The 16,650-nt window shown below is 30.4% G+C and overlaps 4 protein-coding genes across 4 annotated transcripts; 2 read left to right on the top strand and 2 right to left on the bottom strand.

Moving 5' to 3' along the window:
- Positions 1-9,112: 9,112 nt before the first annotated feature.
- On the top strand, positions 9,113-10,247 carry OCT59_002705 (uncharacterized protein; the record flags this gene model as incomplete). The annotated part of the gene is made up of 4 exons (XM_066145102.1): positions 9,113-9,332; positions 9,381-9,772; positions 9,847-10,083; positions 10,158-10,247. 4 exons carry the CDS (start codon positions 9,113-9,115, stop codon positions 10,245-10,247), a joined length of 939 nt encoding a protein of 312 aa, XP_065995854.1.
- A 455-nt stretch (positions 10,248-10,702) lies between these two features.
- On the top strand, positions 10,703-12,497 carry OCT59_002704 (uncharacterized protein; the record flags this gene model as incomplete). Its single annotated transcript, XM_025328760.2, has 5 exons — positions 10,703-11,386; positions 11,458-11,584; positions 11,657-11,893; positions 12,069-12,120; positions 12,188-12,497. The coding sequence occupies 5 exons, from the start codon at positions 10,703-10,705 to the stop codon at positions 12,495-12,497; spliced, it is 1,410 nt and encodes a 469-aa protein (XP_025165256.2).
- Positions 12,498-13,645: 1,148 nt separating this feature from the next.
- On the bottom strand, positions 13,646-14,267 carry OCT59_002703 (uncharacterized protein; the record flags this gene model as incomplete). Its single annotated transcript, XM_066145101.1, has 3 exons — positions 13,646-13,931; positions 14,021-14,077; positions 14,143-14,267. 3 exons carry the CDS (start codon positions 14,265-14,267, stop codon positions 13,646-13,648), a joined length of 468 nt encoding a protein of 155 aa, XP_065995853.1.
- Positions 14,268-14,658: 391 nt separating this feature from the next.
- OCT59_002702 (uncharacterized protein) lies at positions 14,659-15,239 on the bottom strand (the record flags this gene model as incomplete). The annotated part of the gene is made up of 4 exons (XM_066145100.1): positions 14,659-14,685; positions 14,759-14,977; positions 15,082-15,138; positions 15,210-15,239. The coding sequence occupies 4 exons, from the start codon at positions 15,237-15,239 to the stop codon at positions 14,659-14,661; spliced, it is 333 nt and encodes a 110-aa protein (XP_065995852.1).
- Between the last annotated feature and the right edge of the window lie 1,411 nt (positions 15,240-16,650).

Genomic DNA, 16,650 nt, shown 5'->3' with positions numbered 1-16,650 from the left:
GATCATATATATCATGTGACTTCGCAATTTCTTAATGCGCAGAAATGAAATTTTTATTATAATCTATATGTAAAAACTTTGTAATAAATTTAAAAGAAATATATTTAATAAAAGAAATTGATACAAGCTAAATCTTTGTTTATTTGAGTGCAAGTGTGCAACTTAACTATTACATTATTAACCACCATACCCAACAATGTAAAACTACGTTTTCTTTGTTAGCGGATGATTCAGCTTTGTATTTTGGACATCCATGAATATTACAATCTTTTCCGGAGCAATAACTACACGTTTTCTGTACTGTTACATCATCGGGTTTTTCTGATGTAATACGATTATTTTTTACCGTCGATTTATACCGCTTTGAAGGTCATCCTTTTGGTTTGTGATACTCAGGATTTGATATATCAGGAAGAATGGATAAAGGTTAAGGATTATCTTGAATAGAAAGTCCTTGCGAATCCTGTAATGATTCGGTACCTGAAAAAAAATAAAGTTCTTAGTATTTTCAAAGCTTAAACCCATGCTATACAATATATGGCATCTATGGTATTTGAGAAAGAAATAGTACTATTTTCAATGCTTAAACTGGTGCTTCTACGATATTTCATGATAAACTGCGTTAAAATTCCTATTAATTCAGCTGTAACACCTTCCGTAATGGCAATTTGAATGCTCGTTTTAGCTATAGACATCACGGCACCATATTGAATTTTTTATTGACCTTTTCTCTGATTGTCATAGTGTATACATTATCTGTTCTTAATTGATTCATATAACTCAATGGTATCGTTGTATGATTTTTTTCACCATTTATAAGCGTAATAAAACCTGTTGAGTTGGTAGGTAGATCTGAACTCAAATTAAACTAACGTGTATGAATATGCGAAATATGAAATATCACATTGTCTGACTGAATAAGCACCCTGAATTGATGATGGCATATCATTCCTTGATTAACAATAAACATACAGGTGCAAAGTAATGTCGCGTCTTTGAGTATAACAACATAGTGTAATTTGGAAGTTTTTGATGCAATATATGATACTTCACAAATCTCAATAATATCATTGTAGGATATACCATTAAGGAGGTCCTGTAAACGAATTTGAGGTATATCATATGAATGTCCTAATATACCATTATTAACATTGCTTTCTTCATCTTCAATCTGATTAATTGAAACTAACTGAAATTAGCTTGATAAAGCAATGATTGGTTCATTTGAGCTCTTTGAATTGACAAGGAAATAGGCTTTAAAAATGGGGGACGTCTAAAGCGGAGTCAAATCACGTGACTTCAAAAAAAATTTATTTCTAAATAAAATTTTTCGCAATATATATATGACCTTTTAAACATATATACTAAATGTATTTTGGCCTGCTCTGCAAGTTTACTTAGAATGACAAAATGAGTTTTGAATGCCGTTTTCGATTTATTTGACTTTTCATTTTTGTCTATCCATTTTTGGATATGATCGGCAAAAAAGCTTTTGCTAATATATAAAGTGAAAACCAGTATTCAAAATCTACCTTTTAACCTTAAGTAAACTCGTAGAGCAGGCTAAAATACACTTATTTTATGATTTTCAAGTTTATGTTAAACTTGATTCATAAAAAAATTAGTTCACTCATATTATATCGAATCACGTGATTTGACTCTGCTTTAGACGACCCCTAAAAATGGTATTATAAGTTGAACGAAGCCTAACTGACGGATTTGATTCATAAAAATCATTAATTCAGGTATAATGAGATTTCTTGTCTAATTTGCGTTTAATGGCCGTTACTAGCTCTTTTAACAAAGTGCCTCAGTCAACAAGTTTTTTTATAGTGCCATTTATCGATTCTACACGCTGTGTGCTTTCTATGCCCACAGTAAATATTTTTGAAATACAATATCGAGCCCAAGATTCTTGACTAGGATAAATTCATTTTTCAAGATATGGACGACACAGCTCGTACTTGGCCAACATTTCTTGATATTTCGTATTGAATTGTTCTTCACTGTAGCTATTCCTTATAGTGTAAAAATCTTCAACAAAATTTGATGCCATATCACTTGAAGCTTAGATTTGGCTTTCTTTTTTACATTTTCAAGGAGATGGTAAATACATAATAAGTGGCGTGTTTGTGGATAAACTACCTGAACAGCTGCTATTATGGCCAGGTCACTGTCAGAAAATAAAACCTTAGATGGAAGATTGTTGAATGCTTGCAATGTACATTGGAGAATCCAATTAAAATTGGCCTGATTTTCATATTTAGTCAACGCTTATGCTACAATTCTTGTTTTATAATTATTGTCTATAGCAACAAATAGACTGAGCGTCATTTCATATCGATTTATTTTTGAGGTTGTATCATATACAATAACGTCATAATATTTTGGCCATAGATCGTTACATTGATAACTAGTCATCCAAAATAGCCCAATCAGCTCATTGGCCGGTCCTTCTAATCATGGTATGACAACATAATCTGGATCATCTTCCCGTTGCTTTAATAAAGACAAAAGTATCGTGACAGCATTAGTTTTATCATAAATTCTAACCCCCAGAACTTTTGAATTGCATTATATAAGTTCTTCTTTGCAATATTATACTGGGGAAATTCTTGAACAAGCAGTTTATACTGCTGTTCAGCCATTTGTGGTGTAGTGCTCGATTTTGTCGATGATTAGTTGTGGATGCCGTAGATTTTTTGGTGCTAATTCAATAGTTTTTGGATCACATTGATGGTTATATTCCTGTACAAATTTGGTAAAATGTATGAGATTTGATTTTTTCCCAAGATAAAAACTAGTTTGCCACAGACAATTTGTTTTGTACGATGAACATTTCCAGTGTAAACTAATATCTTCAACTTTCTTTGATTGATGAGTTCCAGATTTCCAGCAAATATATTCACAGCGTCAGATAATAGATTTATCAATAGGATCAACATCCTTGCAACTTTTAGCTACTACAAACCCATTTTGCTTTACATACAAATCAATAATCACTTGAACTGATTTCCAATCATTGAATAAATCACTGATCGTTAATACAACTTCATTTACATTAACTATCTCACTACCATCTGTATCACTTTCGTTATAACCGGATAATTGATTTTCCAATGTGTTATTGATTTTTTCAGGCCAGGCTATTTCATCTAATTCATTATCTATAAGTAAAAGTAATACAATATGAACAGAAAGGGCTATTACTATTTTTTAATGAGAATTTTATAAGGAAGTTGGACTGAGAGAACAGGACCCCGGATATCTAATATAAAGGTAGTGTTTGGAATCGAATATATTCAAATATACTCGAGTATTCATTTAAATTTATAAAATGTATTCGAATAATATTCGAATAAGTTAAATTTCCTTTTATAGTAATGATTTACATAATTTTTAGCCTGAATTATGATTAAATTTAAGGATTTAATGCCCAATTAGAATTTTAACTATACTATATTTGGCTAAATGAATACTCGAATAACCACTATGCTTATTCGAATACTCGAATATACTCGAGTTATTCGAATAACTATTACATGATTCCAAACACTATATAAAGGTCATAATGGACTTTTGGCCAAAAACACCCCTTTTTGCTAAAACTCAAAAAATCGTTTTTTGTAAATATCTCAGCATCCAGTAATTCAATTTTAATGAACTTTTTTTATTTTGTAGCCCTCATTTAGCTCTACAATTTAAAAAATAGTTCATCAAAATTGGACCACTGGATGCCGAGATATTTACAAAAAACGATTTTTTGAGCCCCTGAAAAATGGGCCAATCTGCCGAAAGTGTGACTTATGACCTGTTTTGGAGATATCCGGGGTCCTGAGAGGACTATTACTGTTTTTTGACGAAAATTATATAAGGGAGTGTATTAGTATATTTTAACCAATGGGCTATATGATATTTACTGCAATCTAATAGAACAGTCACCTAATAGAGAACTACTGGACAGAGATAGAGAAAGAAAATGAGAAGGCGCCGTGGGTATATGACAGAATACAAGCCACAGCGATGATACAATATGTACGAAGCTAGCATTGTTTATAGCGAAGCGACGCGTAGCAATTTTTTATTGTATATGATGTAACAATGATGACGCGTTCAATAAATACTAACGTGTTTAATAAATATATACTAATCAGGGGCTAGACTAAATTGTTAATAAACAAATAAGCCGCATCCAAGGGCTATAATTTAATAGATAAATAATAAACACATGACACCAGTGGTGAATACCAGTGGTGATACGTAGTAAAATTTAAAATTTAATTATAAAATTAATGTAAATTTGATTATAAATACAGTACATTACAAGTACATTATCTAATGTTCCTTTTGTTATAATTGGATAGCTGCAGATTTTTAAGCGATCAACGTACTAAATTTCTGTTAACATAGCGCCCCTGGTAACACAACTATAACAAGGTGGGAACCTGATTTGGATAACGGTATCACCTGATTGATCTGTGCTTACTGAGGACCCCGAAAAATACATATAAAGGTCACATGTAAGTTTGCTTAACCATATTAGTAAAATTTCCAAAAGTCATAAAATTTTATTTGCATAGATTTTGAGATTTTTTAAAAGGTTATATATATAGTTTGCGTAATAACAATCATTTTTATATATGTCATATATTTTAATTTGTGTAGTCAACGGTATTTTTTAATAAAATATATATATATATATAATTCCAGCAGTCTTCTACTAATTAGCAGCATAACGCCTTGGAATTCCAGCGATTTTCTACTAATTAGCAGTATAACGTCTTGGAATTCCAGCGATTTTCTAGATTTTCTACTAATTAGTAGCATAACGCCTTGGAATTCCAGTGATTTTCTACTAATTAGCAGCATAATGCCTTGGAATGCCTTAATAAGCAGCATTACGCATAGTATAATATATAAATTTTTGAAAATACGTAATTGACAGCTAATCTGATTGATACAGTGCAGTACCTCTATAACCAACTCAATTTTATAGTCATAATGTGACATTTTCAAAAAGATGTCACATTAGCAAAAAATAATATTTTAAAATTCTAACCAATAATTTTAATAAAGCATATCAAGAGCTTTTAAACTTATCGGGTTAGATTAAAAAATAATAAATTTTGCTAGTGCTACATAAGTTTGAAGTTCAGGTAATTTATTATAATGGGAAAAATTTGAGAATAAGTGATTTTTGTGTAACATAAAAAAAATAATCATTTGATAGTGCTTATTCAAATAAATCATTTTAGCTCATAAACTTACCCATACTTTGTTAAAAAAATTTTGAAAAAAAATTCAAAAAAAATTTTGGTAGTTTTTATTTATTACAAATTATATTATATCTATTTCTCAAAAAGGAATCATGGGAAAACTTGCTAAAAAAAATATAAATCCCATAGAAAAGTTCCTGATAATATACTTAATCAAATTACTTTAAATAATTATAATGAATAATAAATTATATATAAAAAATTATGCATAATTCTAATTAACATTAGGTATTGCATCAGCCAATCAAATTTATTTTAAGTCATGTGATTTTGTATTATGTCAGCAAAAAAAATTGAGAAAATTTTTTTATTTGCTTAATGTATTTATCTTTTTAAAAGCTATCTAATTTTAAAATTTTATAAAATTCTGACCATTAGATTACAAGATATAAGGGGTACCTATTATAGAAGTACCGCACTGTAATAGCTAATTTTTTTTTTCAATTTTTTGACTTTTAACAGACCGTTTTATTGAAAGAAAAAAATAAAATAATTTTTTTTGGTCTGTATATACTTTTCGTCAAAATGACAAAATACTAATTAAATTTATTTTGACAGACGTAATGTATTTTGACAGATGTAATTAATTCATAGTAATTTTATAATAAATAGTGAATTGGTCCGTTCGCTGAAATATGACGTAATTAATTAGCGGAGAAGTATAGGTCTGTAACAAACCGTTTTATTCAATAAATTTTTTTTTTTGGCCTTTACTGTTATATTTTTTTAACAACAGGCCATTTTATTAAAAAAAAATATTTGGTTTAGAATGTTATTAATATTCCTTTTTATTATTTTTCTTTAAAAGCAACTTCTTAAATCTAAAATTTATTATTTTAGATACCAATATCTTGGAAAAATATGAGTTAAGAGAAAAGTATAGTCAATTTTTTTTGGGAATATTACCACACTAATATTCCTTTTACTTTTTTCTTAGAAACTTGGAATTCAGACTGGAACTCCAATGCTCACTGTAAGTAAAGACTTTTTTAGCTTTATTTTGTTTATTTTAGAAGTATTATTAATATTTCTATTGTTTTTTCTATTAGAAATAGTTTTTAGATTAAAACTAAACTGAAATTTTTAGTAAGTTGAGAATAGGGTGGAATTTTTTTTGTTTTATATGTGAAGTAGTATTAATATTTTTTTTCTTTAGAAATAGAATCTTCTTTTAGAAATGATTTTATAAATTATATTCTAAGTTTTTGTTATAATTTATAAAAAAATAATGAACAATCTTTTTGTTTTAGTGTTAATACTTGAATTATCAAATAATTAAATATAGTAGTATAAATAAATACGTCAGTAAAAATTAATTTATGCAATTTGGCATTATGCTAGCAATTGAAAATCAATTATACTGGAAGTATATTCTAAATACAACTAATTAAATTAAAAAAAAAGCCATGATTTCATTTTTTTAATATACAAATGTCATAAAAAAAATTTGCTTATTCTAATATAAATTATAAAGTCAGAAGTCAACTTTGCGTATTGATCTTAGTAAAAACATTTGCTTATTTTAAGGCAAAATTTTGCCGATCATCTCTGACTTTTATATGTATTTTTCGGGGTCCTGCTTACCGGTTTTCAAGTCAAGAAACACCTAAAAAATGTGAATATTAATAATAATGTTTATTTAAAGAAGGATAAAAATAAAAAAAAATTGCACATACCAAAATCTTGTGCCAAAAATTTTTTTTGAAATTTGAAATTAAAAAAAAGTTAAAAATGAAGTTTGACAGTTTGATTAAACTTTTAAAAAAGAGGTTTGACAGCTCGATCAAAAAAAAAACAATTAATTAAAAAGCTTTGATAGTTCAATAGAAACTTTTTTTAAAAAAAAAATAAAAAAAGTTTTGATAGTGTTATGCGAATTTTTGTGCATGTGATTTCTGATATTGTATGATGATCTGATGAAATTTTGGTACATTGTGTACACATCGATTTCTGATGTTACAAGTCAATTTACGCCGATGTATAGTTGCTGATTTGTGTATATCAGTTAACTATATTAAAGACATTGATTTTATATGATAAATTTACTTATATATTGTTTTTATATTTATTTAATTTATTTAATTTATTTATTTATTATTAGTTATATTATTTATTTTCTTTATTTGTATGGTTTATATATATACAATTTTATTAGAATTTATTAGAAAATAATTGTGTGAGAATTAGTTCAATAGTATTAATTGTCCAAAATTATCAATTGTATTCTATTTAAAAGTGGCTTACAATAAAAATTATCGCTATTGTGATATTGTGATAAAACATTAATGATTAGACATCTATAGATTAGATTTCGCCTTTGATTATTAGAAAAAAGAGATGGCAGTAAGATATAAATACGCCTCTACCAACATAATAAAACAGGGACCTTTATAGTTATTCTTGAGAAAATTCCTCTATCACCTTTATTCGTTTTATTGTAGACCGAAAGTGCCCTTTAATAAATAAAATTGTTACATTTGGTTATTTTACATCTATATAAGATTTACCTTATACATTATCACGTATTATTATTTATCGTATTTTATAGTTGTTTACCTTGACGATTCTTAACAAACAATACTGGAAATACCTTGGATAGGTAGTATTGAGTAAGAATTTCGTTAGTATCTGTGTAGATATACGGTATAAGTCATTTGCCATTCGTCTCTTAATTATCGTCATCATTCGGTAACAATAGCTTGATTGAAAGTTCAAATCTTTTTAAAGAAAATTAAAAAAAAAGTTTTGACAGTTTGATTGAAACTTTTAAAAGAAAGTTAAAAAAAATAATTAAAAAGTTTTGGCTTTGATCAAACTCTTTAAAAGAGTTGAAACTTTAAAAAGTCTAAATTCAATAACTGTGATACACGTGACAGCATGACGTACAAATACCTTTTTTAACTTAATTATTTTTTTTTACAATTATGTTAGTAATAAAAGCAAACTTCAAATGCACCACTATTACGTGATGTGATTTTAAAATTTTATTGGTTGATATTTTTTATTTTACTTTTTATTTTTTTTTTGTTTATTTTTTTTTTTACTTCATTTAAAAACATTCTTTTAATTACCTTTTTTTGTAAGAATACCCTGGAGACAAAATAGACTCCTAGAAATGATAGGTATTTTTTTTTTCATTTTTTTCTATTCATTTTGTTTAAGTCGTGATCCGTGAATGATCAGCACCAGATCATATGATTTGTACAAGTAAATTTGGGGATAAGATACATAATAAAGTGTAATATTAAATTAAAATAGCTCAAAACTTACATGTTACTTTAATAACATCCGGTTCACTAATTTCTGAACTTCATTATGGACCTTATTCCTTCTTTGGGTGGGCAATTTCAAGTAAGGTTGCTTGCCGAAACCTAGGGGTTTAGGCAAGATGGCGTTTCGCCGAAAAGCGAAATTCTGCCAAAACTATATTAAAGTTATATTAAAAAACTGGTGAAACTTTGGAAAAAGGTGAAACTGCCAAAACTTATTATAAATGCTGAAACTGCCGAAACTCTACCGAAACTATAATAAATCTATAGTAAAATTTTGACGAAACTAATCGTAGGATTTTGAAGAGGTTTAGAAAAGCAACCTTAATTTCAAGTAAAGACAACTCATTATTTCCAATCAGGCTGGGACAACAAACTAAAGTTTGTCTTAACAGAGAAGATTTTATTTTAAAAACTCAAACTGGCTTTGATAATACTGCTTTATTACCAGTATATTTTTGTCAAAGTGGATCACATACTGTTATAGAAAATAGTTCCACAAAAGCTATTTCAACAGTATATAAACGCTGTTTTAATACATCAACGCGTTATTCAGGATATTAAACAATGGGGTGGAATGATAATAATATTCTTGAAATTTTAAAACAAGATATTGAATATACTCCTGTCACTGTTAATGTAGGAAATTATAAAATTTTTGTTTATAATATTGGAATTTCTTCACGTGAAAAATGGTGTTATGCTGGTCCAGACTTTCAAGCTTCGCTCATATATACATATGAAAAAAAGCAATCTATTTATGTATCACGTTTTGAAGAAAAAAAATGTATTGTTGAAATATACCAGTAATGTGCACTAAAAAGACAATTCATAGGCACAACGCCAGATGAAGTATGGCAAAAAACAGGACAATTACAAAAATTTACTGGTACACAACTTTTTGGACTTGGTGATTCCATTACAAAAAATCTAATTCAATTACATCAGATACCAAAATGCACTCTTAATGATTGGAATAATGAATTTATTTTGAAACGATTATTTGATTATTATGTAAAAAGAAGAACTATCGCAAATGCTAATTGGAAACTTTTTTTTAAAAATTGGATGGAGTCTGAAAATCCAGTAATTGAATTAGAATCTACTTTACGCACAATATACCCTTTAGGATATGAATTTAATGATCGTGAATTGAGTGCATGGCAGTCTATGTTAAATGCAGTTAGCGCAACTAATATAACACCTTGGTCACGGGAAGAATCGCAGGTAAATAAAATTTCAAAATTTCAAATTTATTTAGATAAAACTAAAAAAACTAATAAATAAATTTTGTATATTAGCATCAATTGTGGACAAAATCACCTAACGGACAAGCAGATAAAGCAGCATTTTCTACTTTATATAAAAGGGGATTTCTTACCAGCATTCCAAAAAATATGCCAAATGCAACACGTACATTTTGGACATGTTTTAAACAGGCACTTGCTAATAACAAAAAAGGTCCTGATGGAAAACAGCGTGTTCTCTCCATAATTGCCAACGAGTTTACCTATGAAGAATTGAAGCAAAACTTGAATGTAAGTATTTTTTATTATTTTATGTATAATATCACTATCTATTGATCAATTATTTTACCTATGATAATATTTAGGTTGGTCAACATACCATTCTAGAATCTCGCAAACATGCACGTAGTATTGGTTATGGAGCTCCTACACGTGTAAAACCAATAATTCATTGACAAAGGTTTACACCTGAAATGCTTGAACAAATTGATAGGTTTCTAAATGATAAAGAATTTGTCAATATGAGCTCGTACAAAACTGATACCAAAACAGGAAAACCTATCAAATACTTACAAGATACGAAAAAAGCACTATGGCAAAGATTTTCAGAAGAATATCCTAATGGTATGTGTCGTACATCTTTTATGATGTGTCTTGAAGGTGGTCAATATGTATATTGAGAGAATCTTGGTGGTTTATGCTCTACATGCAATGATTGTGGCTATATGGTATTTGGAGTAATGATTTCTGCTCATATCACGGATGAACTCCTAAAGGTAAGAAAATAAAATAATTATAAAAGTAAAGTTTATTTATAAAGTCAATTGATTCAGTCTTGTTTTATTAGAAGCGTTTATTAGTAAAATCCCAAGAATTACGGTGATACATACGTCGACAATATTCCAAAGAAATGGAAGTTACATCAAATGGCATTGCAGTTCACAATTCTTGTATTAGTCACTGTATACGACATGCTTTTGGAGCTTGTGATCTTGATCATCCAGTCACTTGTACAAAATGTGAAAGTCTTTTTGTTTTTTTTGAAGAACTAAAAGCAGCAATCGGTGAACAATATTCTGAAACACTTGATGAATATCAACAAAAGCTTATAGCATGGATGGCACATCATGCTCGTAAAACTTATCTGAATATTCATGTGCGAACAAATTTAGAAGAATTAGATGAAGAGGGTGCTGTGATAATTGTAGATTACAAGATGAAAATTCTACCTCAAAGTTCAAGAGAGACTAAAACAGAATTTTTTGGTAAAAGAGGTTGGAGTCTCCATTCTGTCCTTGTATATACTAAAAATACAGAACAAAATCAATTGGATATCCAAGTTTTTGATCACTGGTCCAATGATACACACCAAGACGCGTGGTTTACCGCATCTTCTCTCCATACTGTAATAGAGACAATGAATCCAAAACCTAAATGGATAACGATAATGTCAGATAATGGTATGCATTATCATTGCACAGAATTGATGTTAATTATCGGACAATGGAAAGAATGGTACAATATAATACCTCGCAAATGGGTTTTTCTTGAAGCAGGAGAGGCTAAAACTGCTATCGATTCCCATCATGCACAGGTGTGCATTTGGCTATATTGTTATTGTCTTGGAAATCAAAGATAATCCTAACAATTTGTTGGTATTATAAGATCTCCCAGGCAATAAAAAGATATGTAAAGCTCGGATATGATGTCAATGGTGGAAATGATATTGAATTTGCTATAAAAGACATAGCAGGCGCCCATATTGCAAATTTGAATCCTAATCATGATAATGGTACAGTGAAGTGTAAAATTTTCAATAAATATAAAATTATTTTTGTAATTATCTAATGTTTATGAATTTTAGATAAAGCAAAATTGGGTACAATAACAGGAATTTCTAACCTGCAAGAATGGACCTGGCCCACAGATGAAGAAAAAGTTGGTTATATTTATGCACGTGCATTGCCAGGGATTGGAAAATGGAAAGAATGGTCGCCTGAAAAAATAGAAAAAATAGTCAAAAAACAAATAATTGAAAAACCAAACCCTACTTTTACACCACACACACAATCCACAAAACAATGGACCATGTCCGTTTCAAGTGAGTATTCCAATTGTTGTACTTACATCCAGTTCAAAGTAACACAGTTGCTTGTTTAGACAACAAAGAGGATCAAACATAGGATGAATTGGTATGTAATAATAATTTCTGGGATGTTTTGGAATAATTGATTACAACTAAACTAATATAATAAAATTATAGAATCTGGTATTAGTTGATCTAACTAATCTAGAAAATGTAAATAATAGAACAACAGAAACCAAAAGGTAATATAACATACTTACTATACATTTACTTGTGCCAATTATAATAATTTTTTATTATTTTCTGTAGTCAACTAATATTTACCAGCGGATGGACCCTAAAGGAAAAGGAAAAGACTCATCAACGTGATCCAATGAAAAGAATGTCTCCTCAAGTGAAGCATTTATTAGAATCTATGTTTCATACTGGAACAGCAAATTTCCGTCAAAAACTGACTGCACAACAGATGCAAGAAGAACTGTTGAGGCGTGCAGAACTAGGCGAAATTGAAGAAAATGACGTACCTAAAGTGTCCACAATAACAAATTGGATATCAACCTTTTCACGCAAATGGAAAGAAGCTATGACCTTGCGATCCTTAGAAGAAAATGAAAATTGAATTTTTTATTTTTTTTAGCAACATAATATGAATAATTTTTATAATTACATAATAGTTTATAAATAAATTTTAATATAATTTTAAACTTTGTATCTAAATAGTATGTAAATGTAACGAAATTATATGCTATGTGTATATGCGTGTATGCCAAAATCTACAGCTGCTACAAGGAAAAAATTTTTTTTTCGTTACCATTTATTATTTTTTTTTGTCACACTTTATTCTCACAGTGCTTATGCATTATTCACGTGATTTAATTAAAATTGTGAAATAATTTTATCATTTTTACTTTGCCACTATTGTTGGTAATTTTTTATTTTAATATAAGATCAGCAGATTTTTACCCCAAAATTATATAGTAATTTAGTGCCGATCTCTCACGGATTACGACTTAAGATTATTTTCTAACATTCTTTCAATAATTTTTTTTATAGGAATACTCCCTGTAAACTCTTGGAGGTGAAAGGTAATTTTTTTTTCATTTTCTTTTGTTAATTTTGTTTAAGAATGTTTCCTAACGTTATTCCAATAACTTTTTTTATAGAAACACCCCTATAGACTCTATCTTGGAGATGAAAGGTAAGTTTTTTTTCCATTTTTTTTTGTTAATTTTATTTAAGAACATTTTCTAACATTTTTTCAATAATTTTTTTTGTAGGAACACCCCTTGGAGACAAAATGGAGTGTTTCTTTCATTTCTTTTCATTTAAGAACATTTCCTAATGTTCTTTTGATGGGTTTACTAGTCGAACGATGTCAAATCAGGGACCAATCAGGTGACCAAATTCCATCCGATTGGTCCCTATTTTTTAAAAAATTTTCATCAATCGGTAAACCCGATTGCTGCCAAAAGATGGCGCAAAAGGAGGATACTTGGGTACCAATCGGGATATTCAATAGAGTACAATCGGGTATTAATAGTTACCAATAGAATATTTACTATTTGACATATCAGTATACCGATTTATAGCTATTTGATAAATTTATAACAATAAGAAATCTTCCGATTGCCATACATTTTTATTTAAAAATTTACGAAAATTTACAATTTTATTTAAAATATTTAAAATATTTAATATACTAAAAAATCAGTTTTATTGAAATACCGATATTGTTAAAATTGTTATTTATATAATTTGACTATTCCACTATTCGCTGCTGATACTATCATATTCAGAGGAAACAATACTAACACCTCTTTTATTTTTATTTTGATCCTCTTCTTCGTCTTCCTGATTTTCTTCTTCGTCTTCTTGATTTTTTTCAACTTCTTCTTGATTTTCGTCAACTTCTTCTTGATTTTCATCAACAACTTCTTGATTTTCATCTTCTCCGGCCTGATTATCTTCTTCCAGTGGATCCTGGTTTTCATCAGTTTCTTCCGGAGGAGAGCATTTATTTTCACTATATTTCTCGATAAGCTGTTTTAGGGATCTATTGTAGCCGTCTTTAGTTCATCGTGGGGCGTTAATTGGTGCATCGATTTCGTTAGTTGCGTAATTACCATACTCCCGATTTCTTACACGTCAAGACTTTGATGAAGCCGCACTATCGACATAATTTTGAAGAAATATACGTAGCTATACAAATAAAAATAGTATTAAATTAAGATACACCGATTGGTAAAAATTACTCGAATACTTACAGAAGACGATCTCCATTTGAGATCCCAGATGACGATCTTATATTTGTTTGGGTTGTCTTCATCGGTCTCTGATTCCTCCGGACTGTGATATCAATTTTCGGTCTGAACAGGTCGGAGCTCGTCATCGTAGAATTTATCTACCAATCGGTTCTTTAACGTGGTTAGTTTGTTGATGATTTTTGATCTTCTTTCACGTTTCTAAATAAATAATAGGAAATATTTATTAATAAGAAAAGGTAATATCAAACAAAATAATTTAATATTTACATTACTTCATCGGGAATTTGCGTGCCGCCTTCTTTTATCATTTTTTACCCAATTTGCACATCATCTTGCATTAAGAAGTTTATCCCGTTGGTGCCGATGACGTTCATGAATGACATGTTTAATGACGTCATCGGTCACCAGGAAGAACTTCTTATTAATTGATTTTTGAACAACCGGGATGATATTATTCACTTTTTTTCGTTGACTTTCAAAGGTTTTTTTTATATTTAGACTTTTATTGTCTGGAAGTCAGTCCATTATTCTGACTATTTCGCCCTAATCGTGAGATTATCATAATTGATTAGCAGCAATTCGGATAATTAAAACGAATTAAAATAAAATACGGTACTCTTAAAGCATTCCTCTGATCCCTATTCATTTCTTCGTAATGAAGAAATGATGATGAATTTGAGGATGGCGCTGAATTTGAGGATGGTGCCGATTTTGAGGATGGTGAGGATGAAGTTGATGAAGATGAAGAGGAAGAGGATGGGGATGGGAATGGAGATAGTCTGCTTTGCACGCTTTTTGATGATCCCGGTATACCGTATTTTTGCACATATTTAGGCTTATTCAATGACCTGATCACGTACTGGTTCTTTCGGCTCTTTGGACCTTGAGTTTCCAGATCCACGTTGGACCAGTCAATAATATTTCTTTTGGATCAGTTACCTTCTGCTTTCCTTTCGTAACAGTTTTAAGCAGGCGAGTCAACTCCTCAACCTGCATCTGTAAAGCTACAAAAGGAAATCGGGTTAAAACTAAATCGATTTGTGATAGTTTTTCATATAACTACATACCGGATTCATTGGAATCATTATTTCTCTCATTCTGTTGAGTCGATTGGTTATTGTCGTCGGGCTGGATGTGGGAGGTGCATGCACCACCCACCTCCGGGTCTACGACCCGTCGCAGTACCTATCTGGCCCCTACGGGGCTCAGGAATCCCCATATATCCGCCACAATCTGGGACAACATCTGGAACAAATATATATACCAAATAACTAGAAAACAATAGAAAAGGAAGCAATAACGGATATAATGAGAGGGTTGTCCTGGATGTGGCAGATGTGGCAGATGTTTCAGAAAAATTATGAGAGGACATCCCCCCAGAAAAAATTTTATTTTTACCCCCCAGATCCGCCACATCCGGAACATCTGGAACAAGTCAGGATTCCGTCTAATAATCTGTTGGAAGCAGTGAGATAGCAAACCAGGTAAGTTAGCAGGTAAGCCCCTAGAAGGTCTATAGAGCCAGTAAGACCAACCCCGTCCCGTTCTCATCAGAAAAAATAAGTAATTGAACAATGGGTATACCAAGATGATTCAGATAATAAAGAATACTTTTAAAAGGTAGTACTAATCCGTCTTCCTCTTTTTTGCCTCTTTAAGGCATTTATCAATACACTGTTTACACGCGTCATCAGAATCTAAGATTTTCTGTCCAAGTTTTTTGCATTGCCGATTGTAAGCTGTCTGCTGTCTCTTAGCAGCGGTTTCTTTCTTTTTCTCCTTAGTCTTCTTCTTGATCACCCAGTCTATTCCAGTAAAAGTATTCTTATGCATACCACAAATTGTGCAGTCACCATGCAGCCGATAATGCCCATTTGTAGTCATATCTTGTATTTCACTAGCAGTCTCAGTTTCCTTCTTGCACTTTAGACAGTAAAATCGTGTCATCTTGAGATTTGAAGTCTGAAATCTTTCCTTTAATTTGTCGTAATATGTCACAATTAGAGAATTACTACAAGTACTACAGTCTATCCAGAGTACCAGCACAAATTTTAAAAGGTGAAGAGCATTACAACCTATACAAAAAGCCCCTAAAGGAAAAGTCAACAGAACGCCCAAAGGTAATTGTATGGAAACCAAATGCAACACATCAGGCAGATCTTGCAGAGATGCCAGTTGACCCCAAAGGATTCCACTATTTTCTCGTAGTGGTGGAAGTTGCAGGAAAGAGAGTCGATGCAGAACCCCTAAAGGATAAGACTGCAAATAGAGTTCTAAACGGGTTTGTCAAAATCTACAGAAGAAATCGTATCAAGCCTCCAACACACCGACTGGAGACGGACTCCGGATCAGAATTCACTAACGACCAGGTACGTGATTTTTTCCTGAACAGCCTAGGGTAATGATGAGGTTCGGCGAACCAGGAAGGCATAAACAGCAATCTTATGCTGAAAGAGCTATCCAAGCCATCCAAGAACCTCTTCTTAAACGAATGGTAGCACAGGAGTT

The sequence above is a fragment of the Rhizophagus irregularis genome, chromosome 11, assembly GCF_026210795.1.
Source record: "Rhizophagus irregularis chromosome 11, complete sequence".
NCBI lineage: Eukaryota > Fungi > Glomeromycota > Glomeromycetes > Glomerales > Glomeraceae > Rhizophagus > Rhizophagus irregularis.
Note: the sequence above shows the minus strand (reverse complement) of the source record. Positions and strands in the feature narration are given on the sequence as shown.